The following is a 14855-nucleotide window of genomic DNA, read 5'->3' as shown; positions in this document are numbered from 1 at the left end:
TATCAGTCACATTACTTTCAGCTACATGGAGCAATAGGAAAAGAAGTCTTTAAGGTATGTTGCTGTACGATAAAAATGAGGCTTTAGAAGACAAGCATCTGAAGAGATGACTAGAAAAAAATCAGTTTTCTAATAATTTTTAAGAAATGCGCATAGGCAGAATTCCAGTCACCACTTACAGCAGGTGAAAGTAAAACTTTATGAGAACTTATATTCAAGAGTGGTTTAGCAACAGAAAAGCAAAGTACAGAATTCATTACTGCAGTCTTAGTCATGATATAATTTCTTCCATTACAGACCACGTGTATTTAGTACATGCAGAACTAAAGGGCAGATGTCATGTCAAGATTTCAGGGCAGACAGATTAATGTATGGTTCCCAATCACATTTAAGGCACCCCGAGGAGGCTGCTGATCCAGGGTTCAGCAAGGCACAAAGTGTTTTAAACCTACAGCACAGAGATCTCATAGTTTGCTTTGTGATTCCAGAACTAGGATGAATATAGATTAGAAAGCCTTTATAATTCTGCACAGAATTCTCTTTAAAAGGAAAGATATACAAGATAAATATACCATTTACCACTAAAAAATAAACATGTATGTCACATTGATTTGATGCCTAATCTTCAAACATACTAAATATAAACATTTTTTAATTTCTTTTTTTTACCTACCTCTTGGTGTCTCTGTCAACTGTATGTTTTGCAGTTGTTAATTTCCTGACTTGTTAATGAATTCCTCTCTCATTTCTCACTTGGCTTCCAAAGATCCAAACAGATAAACCAAACAACTAGACAGAAGCAACACTTACATCAATTATAGATTTAATTTCTTTTTGACCCTCCCACCCCGATAAAAAAAAAAAAAAGTCAAATAAAACCCAAACAGGCGAAATCTGAGAAGAAAGGATTTTCCCACCTTATCATTCTTAAACTTTATTATCAAAAACACAATGGACTAGCTTGCATACAAAATAAATCACAATTCCTTGAAAAAAATAATCCCCCCCCCCAAAAAAAACAAAAACAAAAAATCCTGCTTGATACTGTCCTTTTGAGAAGTAGAGGTTTGTTTCCACCACTGCAGAATGTTCCTTTTTTTTTTTTTTTTTTTTTTGAGAAAAGTGAAGAAACAGTGAGTCCTTCTGCAGAGATGCATTTAAGCTACCTTGCTAATATCACACTTTAACATTTGAGAAACCTCTGACTCATTATGACATTTAACCATACCATCTGCATGACGGAATTGGATACAGATTAAAATTCAGTTTCCAGACTTTTGTGGTATTAAAGCTAAGAGATTCTTCAAGCTTGATATTTCTTCCAAAGTAACTTTATTGCACAATTCATACACAAATTTTAATATATTGGAATGTACTTAGCTATTAATACAATCTATAATACTTAAATTATATTTTCACTTTAAATCTGTAAGAAATCTTCACTTTAGCACAAGAAGATTCAGTTCTAATGCCCTCCACCTATAGTTATTCATATTAATTCACATTTTAAGGTCTAGCTTCTGGAACACACTGCCATGTCCCTGCCAGTGTGATTCCTTTTCCAAAATTGGTTGCTAACTATATTTCAGAATAGGAAATACCAACTGTACCAAATTACTATTTTTTCAGTGTTAATATACCTATTATCCCATCTAACATACAGTACATATATTTTACAAGGCACACATTACGGTACCTACATCACAGCAGTGTGAATTATAAGCAACTTAATTAAAAAAGCTGTACAGAATACAAAGTTTACTTTTCACTATTTAATTATTTTTTGCATAATTTTATATTTTATATTGTATTTGCAAGTGTCATTATGCTACAATTAACCTGTTTGCATTCATTACAAAATTATATTTTATGAAGTTCATGTAAGTTCTCAGCAGGAAGTTAACTTATAAAATCTCAGTTTAGAAGTACAATTTTCAAAATACTTGAAAAATGAAGTTAGGTTGAAGCAAATTTAGATGCTTTTTCTGTTCCAGTGACATAAAAAAACCAGCTTTTAAAATTCAAATGCGACTTTAAAGTCCTTAATATGGAGTAATGCAAGCTCAAGAAGCAAAATGAAACCAAACTGGAATGTGATTACAACCATTTGTGAATATTTTAGTGGAAAATCCCTGACTATTATAATTTTCAGCCCAAATAACTGCCCTTATGTAACCAAATAGTCCATATATATTCTGAAGAATACCTCATTGATATCAAAGGATTAACAAATGGGAAAAAATAGTTCTAAAATGGTTCTAAAAATAGTTCATAAATGGATTTTTAAATAGTTAAATAGAGATTTATACATAAGCCATATTGGCTTTTAGATGATAACCACAACAGGAGTATGTTGCTTATCTGTCTAAATGTTTATTATAAACTTGACAACTGTGCCACAAGCCAAGCTTAAATGGATGCCCTATGATGTGCATATTCCTTAGCAAATAGAAGTATAACAGAGGAATTCCCCAAATTTGGTCATTGACATAATTCAATTATTTTTAGCCAATTTAGAAAAGTAACCCAAATGTGCTTATTTGTGTGTGTACATACCTTGCAGTCGAGAACTACTCTCTGATAAAAGGCCTTAGTCTTATGGCATCATCAAATTTGAACAAGTACGGCAATTAAAAATACAGTCTTAGAATAAACAAGATATATACTGATATTCCCTCAAATGATACAGTGGAGTAGTTCTCAACAGCCTCAAGTTAAAAGAGTTAAATATATTCATTAATTCATTCTTCACAACAGCAGTTGGTTGCCACAATATTATTTAAGCCAGAGAGGCTTAAGATTTGGTTTCCTGAATACTAATGATGACAATTTGTTTTAGACTATTTAAACCCAGCTCTTTAAAGATTTAACTCTGCTAGACAGAAATACACTGCTGAACTCCAGTCATAATGTCCCTTTTCCCACATTGTCACATGCATATCTCACTGCAAACATAACTATTATCAAAGTAGAAGATTCTCTCTGCTACATAAAAGCATATTGCACTTGTAGATAGAAAGCACAGCACCTCACTTACTTAGATTATCACCTTGTAATCCTCAGTATACCTAGTTTTATCACTTGGAAAACTTAGGAGAAGCAAATAAAACCACAGCATCAGACTAAACTGCACCTTAACTGCTAATTCAAATAACGTCATTTCTTTCAGATATGCCTGTTTAAAAGTAATTGTGGCTGTTCTTGATGAAAAAAATACAGCAAGTGGTTTACTTTTTTAGGATTGTGTGTGAAACTTTTATGTTTTCAAACTAATGAGACTATGCTAAATATCCAATTAAAAATAAATACTCTAAGAGGTTATCTAGTTAGAAGAATAACGGTAATTAATACTAAAACTTGTAGCAGAACAGATAGAAATTGGTATCTGTTAACTCTAAAAACAGCAAGACTGGCTACTGAAGAATAGGCAATGTGACATCTTCAAGTTTCAGCAGTAAAATTTCAAATCAGTAATCACTAGTCCTAACTCATCTTTATTCATATTTGTCATGAACCTAACAGGGACTGCTTTTAAGGAAAAGAACTGTGAGGTCAATCCATCTAACATGGTGTATCTTCAGTAACAGTACACTGTGATGTTCAAACAGCAGTTAGCAGTTGTAGCTGTGTTGTTACTAACAGCTTCACCTAGTAGTCAAATAGTTAATTAATATCAAAAGTTACTGTTAAAATAACTGTTGTTAATGGTTAAAGAATTCACTGAAAGTACAGAATAATAATTAAGACTGCAAACACATACACTGGCTCATACATCCTGTGTTTTAAAAGAGCAACATAGATCCACAGCAGCCAAGAAGAGAAATAAAAGACTGGAAGAATGGCAACAAGAGGTAAAACCAGATGTTCGTGAAAACAAAAGCTTCAAGTGCTTCCACTACCGTCAGCTTATTGACCAGTGTCAGGGTCTGTGAGGCTGGCCTGCCTCATCTACCATGTTAAGGATGTAAGTAGCAACATCATCTTCTGTAGGTGCATCTGAAACCACCCAAGAATCGCTTGCCCCAGTCACTTGGCGACGACAGACAGGACAGCTCCTGTGACGATCACTCCTGTCAAGAAATCCAGAGAAATAACTATTTTTCAATTATAATCTTTTTTCTGGCCCCCAAAACAAACAAACCAATGAACAACAACAACAAACAACCCAGTGAAAACTTAAAAAATTATCAGGTTAATAGGATGAGACCTCCAATATCTTTTTTTGATTGTTTCACAAGTTTTTCTTTATGACAAAGATTTGCCAACAGTTCTGAATGGTGTCATGTTTTGAGTTTGCTCAGGCAAAACAGAATACATCTAAACACCTTCCAGAAAGTTTAAATGGTCTAAATTAACTCTTCCTATGTTTAGATATATAGCTGAGGTACTTCAAAAAACAGCCTCTGTAACCTTTCTGTAAAGAGAAAAAGGAATCCTTTTCCTAAATCAATCAGCCCACTGAAGTTTAGAATTGGCCCCTCAGAGTCCCCTTCCGCCCACTTACTCAGGTGTCTGAAGCAATTATGCTTCTAAGCTGTGAGCCTCTGTTATGTACCTAGGTTAAGAAGGGATGAACTTCAGAAACTGCATACTAGAAAAGAATGGTGTAACTGGAACTGAGTTCAGCTGATACATCAGCCATAGTAGAATATAATCCATTCTCCACCATGATAGCTAAAATAAGCCCTGCAATGCTGATGTTAAAATATTTTCCTAGAAAAGAGATGACTGACTATACTCAGAGATCCACAAAGCTTTACTGTTTTTTCTTGAGCACGTATTACAAAGGTAACTTCCTTGATAAGCCATTGAAAAAGACACAAAACAAGTCATATGCATTATGACTTAAAATGTAAAATCATGTGGATTAACTAGTCAAGTCTCCAAGAATATCTGTATCATCGAATGCTAGACTGCCAGAACACTGCCTAATCCCTGTAGGTCTTCTGTATGGCCAGTGGAGAGAGCTACTCTCCTACAGAAAGCAATTTCTCGTTTTTCCAACAACTGATGTATCAGACAGACGCAGAAGCTGAAAAGCCGTTCAGTTTAGTATGAGGCTGAACATATAAAGTATGTTACAGAAACATTTCAAAGCATTGCTATTAAGACTAAATTGTTTCCTAGAGAAACACTGATACATTTAATACAATCACGTGATCACAGAATGGTTTGTGTTGGAAGGGACCTTAAAGGTCATCTGTTTCCAACCCTCCTCTCATGGGCAGGGATGCCACCCACTAGATCAGGTTGCCCAGGACCCCATCCAACCTGGCCTTGAACACCTTCATGGATGGGGCATCCACAGCTTCTCTGGGCAGCCTGTTCCAGGACCTCACCATCCTGAGTAAAGAATTTCATCCTAAAATCTAAACTAAATCTCCCCTCCTTTAGTTTAAAATCATTCCCCCTCGTCCTATCACTATCTGCCAGTGTAAAAAGTCACTCTCCATCTTTCTTATAAGCCCCCTTAAAGTACTGAAAGGCAGCAATGGGGTGTCCCTGGAGTCTTCTCTTCTCCAGACTGAACATACCCAGCTCCCTCAGGAGCTGGGTATCTTTCTTGTGCTGCAGGACCAGACCTGGATGCAGTACTCTGGGTGGGGCCTCAGTAAGGCTGAGCAGAGGGGGATGATCTCCTCTCTGTCCTGCTGGCCACTCCTCTGTTGATGCAGCCCAGAATGCAGTTGGCCTTCTGAGCTGCAAGCGTGCACTGTTGGTACATGTCAAGCTTTTTGTCCACCAGCACCCCCAAGTCCTCTTCCACAGAACTGCTCTCAATGAGTTCTTCACCCAGTCTGTGCTCATGTTTGGGACTGCCCTGACCCAGGTGCAGCACCTTGCACTCAGACTTGCTGAACCTCATTAGGTTCTCATGAGCCCACTTAACTAGCTTGTCCAGGTCCCTTTGGATGACTTCTCTTCATTCTGATTTTACCAACTGCACCACTCAGCTTGGTGTTATTTACAAACTTGCTGAGGGTGCACACGATCCCTCTGCCTCTGTCATTAATAAAGGTACCAAACAGCACCACTCTTAAGACGGACCCCTGAGGGACATCACTTGTCACTGGCCTCCACTTGGGCATAAAGCTCTTGACTGCATCTTTCTGACTGTCGCCATCCAGTCAATTCCTTATCCACCGAATAATCACTCTTCAAATCCTCATCTCTCCAGTTCAGAGATAAGGATGTCATGTGGGAAAAAAATAGTAAATTGTATATTTGTTTCAAAGGAAAGCACAACACACAGACAAAAATTCCTTTAATAGCTACTCCCAAGATAAGTAATAAGATGGTCCAACTTACCTTCATATCTGCATACTCTTAAAAGCTACTGTTTTTTCTTCAAAAAGCAGCTTTTCATGAGATTTGTGGACCATAATGTACCAGCATCAGCATATGCCCTATTTTTCTCTAGTTTTCAAACAACATTACAATGTTTTGTAATTAAACATTAAATTCTAAGCAACTAACTAAGGAATCTGTCAGACCAAACTGAAACAAGTCAGATAAGCAGTGCATACTATAAAATAATGAATAACCTTTAATATCTATTACCATTTGTCAATGCACTTCTGGCAGAAACTGTGAGCACATGGCAAGATCAAATCAGCACGTCCATCCATGCAGATGCAACATTCGTCTTCATCTGTCAGTTGTTTAACCCTGCAGAAGAGAAGGCAGTATTTTCTCCCACATGACAAGCAAGTTTCATATTTATGCCCTACCAAAAACACTAGTTACAACATAAAAACATAAAAATTACCGATGGACAGAACAGAACAACTGTACTTATCGATGATGTAGTCTCGTGGATGAAGTAGTTACATCATCCCATTCTATGTTAGCAGGCACAACCTCAAGCTACCAACAAATAGCAGCAACCAAACTAGACTAAGTTAGAAAACACATTTATTTTTTTCTGTCATGTTGTACTTTTGGTGTTGCAAAGGGTTATGCAAATCCTTTTTCATATCAACAAGGGAAATGTAAATTGTAACTGTTACATATCACAGGACTGGGCCAAAGAACAGAAACACTGTTTACATTAAAGGCAGGGGAAGAATCTGCTTTCCTTTCACAGACTGTCGGGCTGAAATATTTCAGAATGAACTTGGTCACATTTCCGTGTTCTGGCTTAACCCTAGGAAATGTGACAAAAGCACGCATGTTAAGAGGCTTCACTACTGGAGTGCATGTTCTAATTTGACATTCCATCAAAACACCAAGAGCTAAACAGCTCATAAGATTGAAAAGCATCCTCTTCACTTGCAATACACTCCCCACCTTCATGTTAAGATTTCAAGTCAAGTTACCCCAGCTTTTCCAGTTAAGCTTCCAGGTATTCCTGAGTGTGAGGGGAGTTCAAAACCTAGATTGCTCACTGGGCCAGATGCTTTCATTTTATCCATCTTCATTTTTTTTCAAATAACAGGTATCTGTATCTCAAGTTCACAACAACAGCATCTCAAATATTTGCATCACCAAGATTTCTCAAGCGTGAGAAGGTACAGCGAATCCTCAACTTTCACTGATCCGAGTAGGTATGATCCAACCAGTCAAGGCTCATATGCAAAACAGCTAGTTAAGTGTTCTGAAATGTTTAGGTTTTACAAAAACCCTGATTTGGGAATGCAGAGTAATTTTATTAACTGTACAGATTAGCCAGCTAATGAACGGTAACTAACATACTTTTGTTTTATTCTTCAGTAGGTTCTTGGATCTTCCTTTTCAATTTGGTTTTTGAGAAATTACTTTAGAATGCAAGATTTTTTGTATAAATACAGATGCTGATTCATGTACATCAAGAAGCACAGTTTCAAAAAAAAAAAAATACACATATATTATATCTTTTGATTCCCCACTGTGTTCTTTGGACTTGCTCCCTTTCATTTCCCTCCCCCATGCAGCTCTGAATACTACCCTTTGATAATAATTCAGTCATCGAGACTTGCTGGTATATATACACAAGCACTTAAAACAAAACCGATGCCCTATTTACAATGCTTCTGGAATTTAAGACAGCTATAGGACTAAGTTATTGCAGAAATGGCAAAATATAAGAACAATAAACTAAGGAAATGTTTTTCTCTTCACTATCAGAAGGCATAAAGCAGTTACGGATATTTTGGAATGCTCTAAATAGGAGCTGTATGTTTCAGAGAAAGAGGGTATCATTCCTCATGTAAGAACTTAAGATAAGAAGAAGAATGAAACAGATAATATTTGCTATTTTTGGACAGTGACAGAGCTGAACAATGTCTAAAGGTAACCAGAGTTTAGGCAAGTTGGAGGATACCATGGAAAAACAATTTCCGAGGTGCAAAATACTTCAACGTGCTTCAGGCTGTATTTTTCTGAATGACTTGAACAGCTTGGATAAAATACAGTTGGAAAATGCCAGCTCACTAAATCAGAGCATATTACCTCATTGTATTATAGAAGTATGTTCAATTTTTTTTTTTGTGATATTTGTCACTAATACTACCTTAAGCAAAGAAGTTTACACGCACAGAAATAGGATGCTCATCTTCCCCATCTCGAAGTCTGAAAATGAAACTAATCCGGGAAACCTTATAGCTATTCATTGACTTTAGTAATACTTGAAGTTGTTTTTCACAGGCAACTGGTTTGCAGTTGTGGCAGTTTGTTTAATTAAAAGGCCATTTCTAGATATACATTCATCTTTGAAAACGAGCAGGAAAATACACTTTCTTAAATGTGCCCCAAATTTGCTACCTGATACTAGCATATTAATAACTCAGAACAGCTAATAATTGAAGATTATTTGCTTCCAAATTTGACAAACAGGAACATGAACAAAAAGAGCATGCTCTGCAGGCCACTGGTTTACAAAAAAAAAATAAAAAATAGTGTGCTCTATTTAATGACAACACTGTTTACCCTGTTCTCAATCTAACAGCTGGAATATGACACTATGAAGAGTTAACAAGGTCAGCAACTCTACCTTACTTAAGACTAAGTTAGAACACTGAACTGATTCAGAAAGCTGGAAGTAAGGCATTATCACTAGCAACATTTCCACATAGGGAAAGGGTGAGCAGCTTCTTGCTGTTACATTCAATTTGAACTGAAGTTATTGCAGGTGTTGACCTCAGTCTTTTGCTTTTCCTCTAGTTAACAAAGCAGGATGTCAACATGTGTGAGACAGTTCACATTTTTCCAGTCTTACAAGTTAAATTACTACCACAATTGATGAGTTTCTAGTGGCAACAGATGGGAACTTTCACATGCCAAACTGTAGAAGAGGAAGAGAAAGTTTAAGTGGAACAATAACAAAATCTGTTTAAACAAACAGTGTCAAAATCCCTAGATTTGTAGCTGCAGCTGATTCCATTTCCTCCTGTTTCCTTATTCAGGAGATACAACATATACCATGTTTATATTAAAACTGACCAATAAAATGATCATCCTGAAAGCTAAGCCAAAAGAATTTTAACCAAGTTCACTGCAGCTCTCTTGGTACAAGAGAAGATGTGCTATTAATGCACACAATGATAAAGTCTGCATCTCCTAAGTACGTGCAGTTTTGATTACTATGTGTTTGCAGTTCAGGTTTTACACACAACTCCCAAAATATTTACGTTTTAGCTGTGGTCACAAGCTTAAGTATATGAAAATACCTTCCCATCCATAAGCTGGCCTGGCACGATGATACAGACATCAAACTCTCTGCAGTTTCTTCAGAAGTACTGCCCTGTGCAAGAACTCCTGCTGCTTGACTGGTAATATCTTTGTAAAGCTGAACAAACTGATACAAGTTCAAGATTCTTGAAGCTTCCACGATCCCACTTGCTTTATTTACCTTAAGAAATAAGAATTGTTAAATACAGTTATGTATCAGATTTTTACTGTACATTTATCAAAATTATTTTTATGCATTGCAGCTCTCATGACAGTAGCCAGTTTCCCAACTGGCCATCACAGTGTTAGCAAATTGCAGTCCACTTCAGTAAGAGTTAGGATCTGAAAATACAGCTCTTCTCTGTTTTGTCTTGAAGAACAGTTAGGACTACGTTCCTGGGACAAGACAATTATCATCATTGCTCAGTTTTAAGCAAGCAGGGACATAATGCCTAAAAAACGGGTTAACCTTAAAACAGGGAAGAGAATAATCAGTCATTTCACATTTGAGCTGAAAATAGCTTGCAATGATAGTGGCCTTAATGAAAGCTAACAGCAACCAAAAATTACAAACTGTTCATTTCAAACAAAGTTTGAACGTTCACTTGGCTTTAACTGCACATTAAACTTGCTTAGTGGCTTCAGAACCATCTATGTATGTTATCTTGATAGGATTCACAGAGGAAAAATCTCATTAGTAAGAGCAACCTTAGTAAGTTTTGTCATGGTCTTCAAACAAGTAAATATTTAACATAACATTTAGATTGGTTTTATAAGGAGTCAGGATATATACAGTTATGTTAGCTCAACTAACAATGCTCTGAATTGCTGGCTTACTTCATCTGTTAAGGAACTATATGATTCCCCGTTTGTTGTACTCTTTGATATCCATGAATCATAGAATGGTTTTGGTTGAAAAGGAACTTTAAAGATCATTTAGTCTACAATCACCTGAGTCATCTCAAAAGTCACATGAATTTGTAATTCATGTAAGTGCTAGTAAGGCTGTAAGTGCACCATGAGAAGGTACCATTCCTTTAAACTTAGTCATGAAAGTTTTTTGTTAACCTGCTTTTTGCAGCAATCTAGACTTTTGATTTCTCTCAAATAATATCCGTGAATACATCACCTGTACCAAAATCAAAAACCTAGCAGGTGTTGGATTTTACCAGTGAAAGTGACAGTCCTCAAACATCTACACACAAAAACCCCTGCCAAATTAAATTTTTCAGCAATCTTACTTTAGTACAGATTATCCGAACAACCACCTTCCAGAATGCTGAAGAATCAGAACCAGGCTGCACTTCAAATAACAGATGTTTGTCTTGCCCAGAAGCCAATTTTGCAATACTGAAATAAAGAAACATCAATCTAACGTTATGTGCTAGATATGCAAAGATCAGTAACCTCAGTTATTATAATATAATTTATTGTTTACCTATGTGCTTTTTATCCTAGAGTAGTGACCTTCTCTGCATGTCATTCAATATAAAATACATAGTCCATTTCATTTTAAATTGAACAGTGAACCTCACAAAACGTAAGCATCCCTTACAGACATTTTAATTCAAATATATTTTCACTGATTATTACAGTAGTCACACAATCCCGTTATGCTATCTAGAAAGTTTATTTCCTTACCATGTGTGTATATATAAAAGGAAAGCAAGTACCATTACATGCAGAAAAGGTGTATTTTTGTTAGCATATAGTAATAATGAAGCAGTAAGCTTCAGGTGGACCTGAGATGATTTTTTTTTTTTAATGAAATACAGACACAATGGTCTTTCTACGAGAATCAGAACAAACTAAATTTACAGGCTAAAGTAAATGCTGTAAAGAACTACAAAAATTGAACAAGAACGATATTTTGGAATTAATTATACTGAAAAATACTTAGATTCTCAGGTGAAACATATGGTAACAATCTTCAAAATCCATCTACCCCAAATGTAGCTATCTGTTCTTGACGATGCAACAGACATTCATAAAAGCATGACATTGTAGAAGATATTTTTTTAAACTGAATACAACTCTGCATTATAGTTAAATGGCAAACGCTACCAAAACCCACACACTAAAAAAACCCTTTTCAGCAAAACCCTTTTTTCCACCTCGGCCCATTTTATACCATAAATACTCTGCTTTTTTGTTCTTTTCTTTTTACTGTCATTGTATCAAACAAAACGCATGCTATTAAAAAATCTTACTTATGCAGCCTTTTGTTTTGGATTATCTTGGTCACTGGTTTCAAATAGTAAAGCACATCTCATTTTTTAATGAGGAATGGCACTGCATGTCCAGAGACACAGAATCATTGAATATCCTGAGTTGGGAGGGACCCATAAGGATCATCGAGTCCAACTCCTGGCACCACACAGGTCTACCCAGAATTTTAGACCATGTGACTAAGGGCACAGTCTGAACACTTCTTGAACTCTGACAGGCCTGGTGCAGTGACTACTTCCCTGGGGAGCCTGTTCCAGTGTGCAACCACCCTCTGGTGAAGAACCTCTTCCTGATGTCCAGCCTAAACTTCCCCTGCCTCAGCTTGACACCATTCCCGCAGGTCCTATCACTAGTGTTTACAGAGAATAGGTCAGCGCCTTCCCCTCCACTCCCTCCTGTGAGGAAATGGTCACAAATATCTGACTCAGGTACTACCTTCCCTGGGTTGCTGTACTGCCTGTTTATAGGGCTCATATTGCTACTTCCTATCAAATGTCATGGGCAGATAGGACACAGCATGGCATCTTTAGGTGGTTGGTGGAGGATGGAAGAGCAAGGGTGACAGGTAACACAAAAAGACAGAGCTAAACATCTACCTCTTGTGAGCTTCTAAGAGAGAAGCGACACTGACAGAAAGAAGAGTATTGGAGAAAAGTGACTTTAAGGAAGAGAAATGGCCTTGTATTTTAAGTGCATTACAACCATTATTATTAAGTGCAATTACAACCATTACAGCTTTAAGATCCAAAGGAAACATTTGGAAACCAGATAGGTAGTCCTGGCTTAGCCAGCCCAGAAGAATATATTGCATACAAGTTCTCTGTAGAACATGAAAAAGGAAGGAAACAAAATAAGGCTTACACATCATTAAGTTCAGCTACTCTTCCCAGAAATTCTTCATACGTTAGGAAACCACTTTCTTGAACCAAAGAGGCATGCTTTGCTACTTTTTCTGGCAACTTGTTCATTACAGTTTGTGTCTGGCTTGAAATTTGACCCATAGTGAAGTTCTTCACCTCAAATCCATAGCAAGAAGTTCTCATTCACTGGTAAAGCATCTGCTAAAAAGATTTTAAATAGTTACATTCACATGTTCTATGAATGGCTGCTCCCTTTCTTTCTTTTAATCTATTGCTAATCAGTCTAATTATTCTACAACACAACTTGAACAATAGTCGAATCAGAAACAAAAAACACTTGCAAAAGACTGGAATGTAGCTTTAACAGCTCACGAAAAATAAATTATTTTGCTTATAGCATTACTCGTATTAAATAGAGATTGCTTCGCATGCATTTTTTTCATCAACTCCAATGCACACATATAAATGCATCCAATGGAATGGAAAACAACACCTCAAGATTAGGATGATAATCTGTTTTTTTCAAAAGAAAAAAGGTCACGTCTGTGAAAGTCAGAACATCTGCAACTGAACATATCACTGTATGTCTGCACACAGGCATTACGAGTTAGTTTTCCTAAGTCAGACTGACTTTGGCACCTCAATGAACTCTCATAGCATTCTTAAACTAAGTCAAGGAATCCGAATTACTATAAACCAATTCCGGAATCAGTGAAACTAGCCTAATCCCTACCTGCACAGAAGACTCAACTTTAGGGTGTATCACTGAACTCATTTGCTCAAACCTCTCCAGTATCAACTTATTTCAGTTTTAGTCTACACCCATATCTTTTTCCCCAACAATTTTCACAAGGTTCTCCCCTGCGCCTTTTGATTCTGAAAGTATCTATTTACTCCCCTTGTTCACTCTCACCTAACACTGCTTCATGACTTCCCTCTATTTTATTTGTCTTGAGTTGTCTTTTTGTTTTAATGCAAATTAATTCTGTCTGTACAGAGCTTGTTGGTTGTAATGCCAACTATTAGTTTCACGCCTTCAAAGGACTTCTACAGAGGTCTGCAATAGCAAACTAACTGCAGAACAGCCCCAATTTTATACTAAAATGCTGAATGACGTGGTAGCAGCTGCATTGCAAACCCGCTGTGAGCAGCATCAGAGAACACCACCTCACCCCATGTGTACATAACGCTGCATTTGCCTACCAAACGCCCCCAAACATGGCGTACAGCTGCCAAGAGCTCGGCACGAGGGAAGTAAAGCCCGATAAGCACGTCCTTACCCCAGTGCTCTATACGTTACTCCCGCAATTCACCTAAGAAAGCAAATTTCTGATCTACTGCTTGACTTGCTATCGGTTTCTGTTCCCGAGCGGGTGTGCGCGCTGCACTCCCTCCTCCGCTGGTCGGGGCCGCTCAGCACCGCGCTGAGCACCCCCCGCTGCCCCCCCACCCCGCACCTTCCCCTGGCGGCTCCCCGGAGCCCCAGCGGCCTTCCCGGCGAGCACACCGCCGCGCTGGGCTCCGGCGGCCCGCCCTGCGCCGAGCAGGCCGCACCGCCAGCGCTGCCCCTCGGCCCCGAGCAGGCGCCCAGGCCGCGGGAGCTCCCCCGGGGGCCCCGCCCGCGTCACGGCCGCAGCGCCCGCAGCTGGGGCGAGGCGGGACAGGACAGGGCAGGACAGGGCAGGGCTGCCCCGGGGCTAAACGGGCCCCGCCGCCCTCCCTTCCCCTCCCTTCCCCTCCCTTCCCCTCCCTTCCCTTCCCTTCCCTTCCCCTCCCCTGCCCTTCCCGGCGGGCGCTCCCCGGCTGCAGGCTCCGCGCCCCCGCGGGCTCACCGCAGCGGCCCGGCATGGCGCTGGGCGCTGGGCGCTGGCCGCCGCCTCACGGCACCGGAGCGGGGCCGCTGCCTCCCCGCGGGCCCCGGCGCTGGGCGCAGGCGCGGGGCGGTGGCTCCCGGCGGTTCCCGGCCGCTCCCGGTGACGCCGCGCGGTTGCCAGGGCCGCGGGGGGGCTGAGGGCAGCCCCGGGCGCTGGGAGGCTTCGCTGCGGAGCGCTCGCTCTGCGGGTGGCTCGGAGCGCAGGGAAGGAGCCACCTTCCCCCTCCTGCCCGCCCTGCGCTTCC

At 39.1% G+C, this 14855-nt stretch overlaps 1 protein-coding gene across 8 annotated transcripts; it reads right to left on the bottom strand.

Moving 5' to 3' along the window:
- Positions 1–895: 895 nt before the first annotated feature.
- Positions 896–14705, bottom strand: RNF141 (ring finger protein 141). Of its 8 annotated transcripts, none has more exons than XM_084521572.1 (6): positions 14570–14705; positions 12739–12935; positions 10890–10998; positions 9648–9829; positions 6562–6669; positions 896–4094 (listed from the first exon to the last, which is right to left on the bottom strand). In XM_084521572.1, the coding sequence occupies exons 2-6, from the start codon at positions 12918–12920 to the stop codon at positions 3920–3922; spliced, it is 756 nt and encodes a 251-aa protein (XP_084377698.1). In that variant the 5' UTR covers positions 12921–12935; positions 14570–14705; the 3' UTR covers positions 896–3919. The 8 variants fall into 8 exon arrangements, with proteins under 8 accessions (XP_084377698.1, XP_084377699.1, XP_084377704.1 ...); XM_084521573.1 differs by having other exon boundaries at positions 12739–12938; positions 14570–14704; XM_084521578.1 differs by having other exon boundaries at positions 896–4070; positions 14570–14701.
- Between the last annotated feature and the right edge of the window lie 150 nt (positions 14706–14855).

The sequence above is a fragment of the Aythya ferina genome (genome assembly GCF_964211825.1).
Source record: "Aythya ferina genome assembly, chromosome: 5".
NCBI lineage: Eukaryota > Metazoa > Chordata > Aves > Anseriformes > Anatidae > Aythya > Aythya ferina.
Note: the sequence above shows the minus strand (reverse complement) of the source record. Positions and strands in the feature narration are given on the sequence as shown.